Source organism: Sinocyclocheilus grahami, unplaced genomic scaffold (genome assembly GCF_001515645.1).
Source record: "Sinocyclocheilus grahami isolate Dianchi unplaced genomic scaffold, SAMN03320097.WGS_v1.1 scaffold3479.1, whole genome shotgun sequence".
Classification (NCBI taxonomy): domain Eukaryota; kingdom Metazoa; phylum Chordata; class Actinopteri; order Cypriniformes; family Cyprinidae; genus Sinocyclocheilus; species Sinocyclocheilus grahami.
In genome coordinates this window covers 10540-14741 of record NW_015508601.1, presented here as the reverse complement: position 1 = coordinate 14741, position 4202 = coordinate 10540, and the positions used below count along the sequence as shown (strand labels likewise).

Below are 4202 nucleotides of genomic sequence, written 5' to 3'. Positions count from 1 at the left end.
GGCTAAATCACATCATACACACGCTTATAATTATAAAGAAATAAAGAAAAGAACATATTCAAATATGAGCTTTATTGTTAAATATGATTGCCGTTATTATTACATTTCATTTTATGATTGAATGATTTATGCGCGGCTGTTCACGGAAAAGTGAGCAAGACACGACAGTTACAATATCATGATTATGGTTAAATAAGATAAAAGACATATAACCAAATTAGGCTACAATTATTTTCATATTAAATATCTCAACACACATCATTGGATATGGCATTAAGCGCAACTTGTATAGATTCATTTAGTAAAAAAGGCTTGACTGCTTTCTTTGGCGTATATTTGTATACTTTTACTATCTGATCAATCTCAGCATGCGTTCATTTTGTGTCGCTAGACGTTTGCCTCACTAAGGTTAAATTATGCCTACGTCTTTCTTTGGCCTGCGCTCTGGAAGTGATCTGTTAATTCTGCTAAACTTGAATTAAAACTGAAACTAAACTATATAAAAACTAAATAGAAATGTGTTCACAAAATAAAAACTAAAACTAACAAACATATTAATGAAACTAATAAAAACTAAACTGAATTTTATAGCAAATTTGAAAACGATATTAAAATAAAATGAATTTAAAAATTCTAAACTATAATAACCTTGGTCTGGCTATCCTCTTATTCTTTCTCAGCCTTATGTAGCGGGCGAATTTGTCCAAAACTTTGAAGGGATCATTTCTCACATACTCACTTGATTGCTGTACAACAATGTAGGTTAGTCCTCTTTATATCAAAAAAGGAAATTCGTATAATAATTGTATACTCTAAAGGCACTGCTGGCTATGCTTCCAAATTACTAGTCCACACACAAACACCTATGAATATTTAAAAATAGGGATGCACCGAAATGAAAATACGTGGCCAAAGCTGAAGCCGAATATAACGAAACACTTGGCCGAAAGCCGAATACCGAACACGATTGGTCACATTTTTCATTTATTTTGCCAGTTTTTTTCCACCATTGCATAAATTAAATAGTCAAAATGTGCTTTTTGTCTTGCTTTTCAAAGAAAAAAAACAACAATTTAAAAATATTTAACATGTTTTAAACATTCCAGCAGACGTTACTCCAACAAAGCACAATATAACATAAAATAAATGAATTAAAATGAGTAAAATACAAATATTTTTACTTGGCCATCTTTGAGCCCCCCGTCTTGAATAGCCTATATTATGCTCATAACTGACTGCTGAAAGAATGTAACATACTCTGTATGTATGAATGAATGATGCATTTATATAGCGCTTTATTGTGTATTGCTGTACACCCAAAGCACTTTACAATCATGAGGGGGTCTCTCCTCAACCACCACCACGACGGCAGCCACAGTACAACAGCGCCAGTGCGAAAGAGTGCAAAAAAGTGGATGAACCCACAAAATATTTGTCCTAGACATAAGCCTGCTTATGGCCGTGAGAACTAGGGGTGCTGCAGCACCCCCTGCTGACAGCTGTTTTACTGCACTGGAATTTAAAATGACACAGCTTGAATTTTGTTTTCTGTTTCTAATTTTCCACACTTGTTCATGAAATGACTCTAAAGAGTATTTAGTTTTTATATGTTGTTGAATGTGGTTTGTGACTTCTGGATCACAGATGGATCTTTAGAATGACACTTAAAAATGTTTCCACATTGCCGACATGTTTTCTGCATTTTTAAGTGTGCGCGCCTCTCACTCTGCGCTGGTTGCTATTTGATCGCGTGATTAAAAACGTGATTGTTCGGTAAAATGTATGCAGTCTTTTCACTTATTCGGCCGAACACCGAAAGTGCTTTTTTTGCTATTTTCGGACGAATAATTTCAGTTGCCGAACATTCGGTGCATCCCTATTTAATAATGACGTAGCTGTTTTGATATGCCTTTTTGTGTTCAGATGCCTGTGATATGACACTGGATCCAAACACAGTGCACACTCAACTCATCCTTTCTGAAGGGAACAGAAAAATAACATGTGTGAAAGAGCATCAGCCGTATCCTGATCATTCAGAGAGATTTGAGCGCTTTGAGCAGATTCTGTGTAGAGAGAGTCTGACTGGACGCTGTTACTGGGAGGCTGAATGGAGCGGCTCGGGTCATGTAGCAGTGGCATATAAAGGAATCAACAGGAAGGGAGGAATTGATTGTTGGTTTGGACTCAATGAAAAGTCCTGGAATATTTACTGTTGTGATATGATTTACACTGTCTGGCACAATAATAAGAGCACAGATATTCCTCGCTCTTCATCCTCTCATAGAGTAGGAGTGTATCTGGACTGGTCGGCCGGCACGCTGTCCTTCTACAGCATCTCTGACACACACACACTCACACACTTACACACATTCAACACCACATTCACTGAACCCCTCTATGCTGGGTTTAAGGTTTATTCTGATTCTTCAGTGTTTCTATGTCAGATTTAACAATATATTTCTTAACCCTTTGACGCGTACGATCACACCGGTGTGATTAGAACGTTCAGTGCGTCACGTGATCAACTGCCGAACTCAAATCTGCTTTGGCTGGCGCTGAGCACTTGCCATATTATCACAAATATTCAGTGTTTTCAACCATTTAATGCTTATTTTAGGTTTCAGACATTTAAACACACATACTAGCAAAACCATAGATTTATAGTTTGTAAAATACGTGCTGATTTCTATGGAAATGGCAATAATGATCATGTTTTTATTGAAATCATATACAGATTGTGTAGGTAACTATAAAGTTTACTCTGCTCTTCTCCCAGTTTACCGGAGACCTACTTTACTCACGCTGGGGGCTCTGCTAGAATATTTTAAACTCATGTGTGAAAGGGTTCGTATATGAATTTTCAATATATTAAAGGGGTCATATGACGCTGCTAAAAAGTACTTTATTTGGTGTAATGCAATGTATTTACGTGGTTTAACGTTCAAAAAACGCATTATTTTCCACATACCACTGAAGGATCCTTGTGTTTTTGTTTTTATGTTTTTTTTTTATTCATTTAGAATCATTTATTCGCATAATCATTTTATAATCATTAGTCATTCATATGATTTATTATATTATTTATCATTATATTAAGTATATATATTGTTTATTCATTTATTATGTTTTATATTTTTTTATTAATTTCCCCTAGCTTATGCATTTTCATTGTTGTTCAATCTCATGCTTGTGGGGTTTCATGAACTGTTTTGTCTGTATGAATAGAGATAGATAAGGGGGAATGTTTATGGGATGATGTTGTGAAGCAGTTTTGGTATAACAGTACATGTTGAATTTGTGCTGGTCAGACGAAGTTTGAACATTGAGACATACGCAACTTTGATTGATTGTTCAATAAACTCTGTTACTTTTTACCATCATCACTTTGTCTCCTGCTTCTGCTTTCCTCGGTCAACTTCTTGACTGTCAGAAGACTGTTAAACACTCGTTTTGGGTATTTTTGGATACCAGACAAGACTAGCTGTTGACAGGGTTTGGGTATTAACAGCGCTGCTGACCAGCTGTTCTGTTACTGGACAAACTTATATTTTCTGACGGGATCTGGCGTCCGGGCTTGGATCCTAAATATTAATATATATATATATAAATATTATCTGGCATGGAGACCCAATCTAACACCGTACATTGTTGTTGCTCCTCTATGTCCCGCCTTTCTGAAATACATTGATTTTTACAAAGCTCATCAGTCTGAAAAGCGAGGTGTGTTCTGATTGGCCAGCTATCCAGTGCATTGTGATTGGCCGAATACCTCAAGCGTGAGACGGAAATGTTACGCCCATCACCAGGTTCAGGAAACATTCCTCCGTAAAATGCATGGATAAAATGCATTGCACACATCTGAATATTTGGGTTGAAGTGTTCTGGAACAGTGTTGTAAATGCAACTTAACTACTGATTTCTAGTCGTGTCCTCTTTTGGAAGAACAAACAAAGTAGTTTCACTTTCACAACGAAACACACAGCGTCTTCACGACATGGCGGTGGCAGCAACAATACTACAGCGAGAATAAAAGTTACGCCTTCTTTCTTTGCGTGAACATTTGGGCGGTGTTATGCAAATCTTCCCACATAGTGATGTAGACATGTGGGGGCGTGTTCAGATGAGGCATTTTAGGAAGGCGTGGACGAGTCCACGAGTGGGATAGTTCACCCAAAAATGAAAATGTGATGTTTATCTGCTTA

General features: G+C 36.8%; 1 protein-coding gene across 1 annotated transcript; it reads left to right on the top strand.

Annotated features, from left to right (window-relative positions):
- The first annotated feature begins 1778 nt into the window (after positions 1-1778).
- On the top strand, positions 1779-2773 carry LOC107576309 (stonustoxin subunit beta-like). Its single transcript, XM_016262509.1, has 2 exons — positions 1779-1818; positions 1924-2773. Exons 1-2 carry the CDS (start codon positions 1779-1781, stop codon positions 2448-2450), a joined length of 567 nt encoding a protein of 188 aa, XP_016117995.1. The 3' UTR covers positions 2451-2773.
- Positions 2774-4202: the final 1429 nt, after the last annotated feature.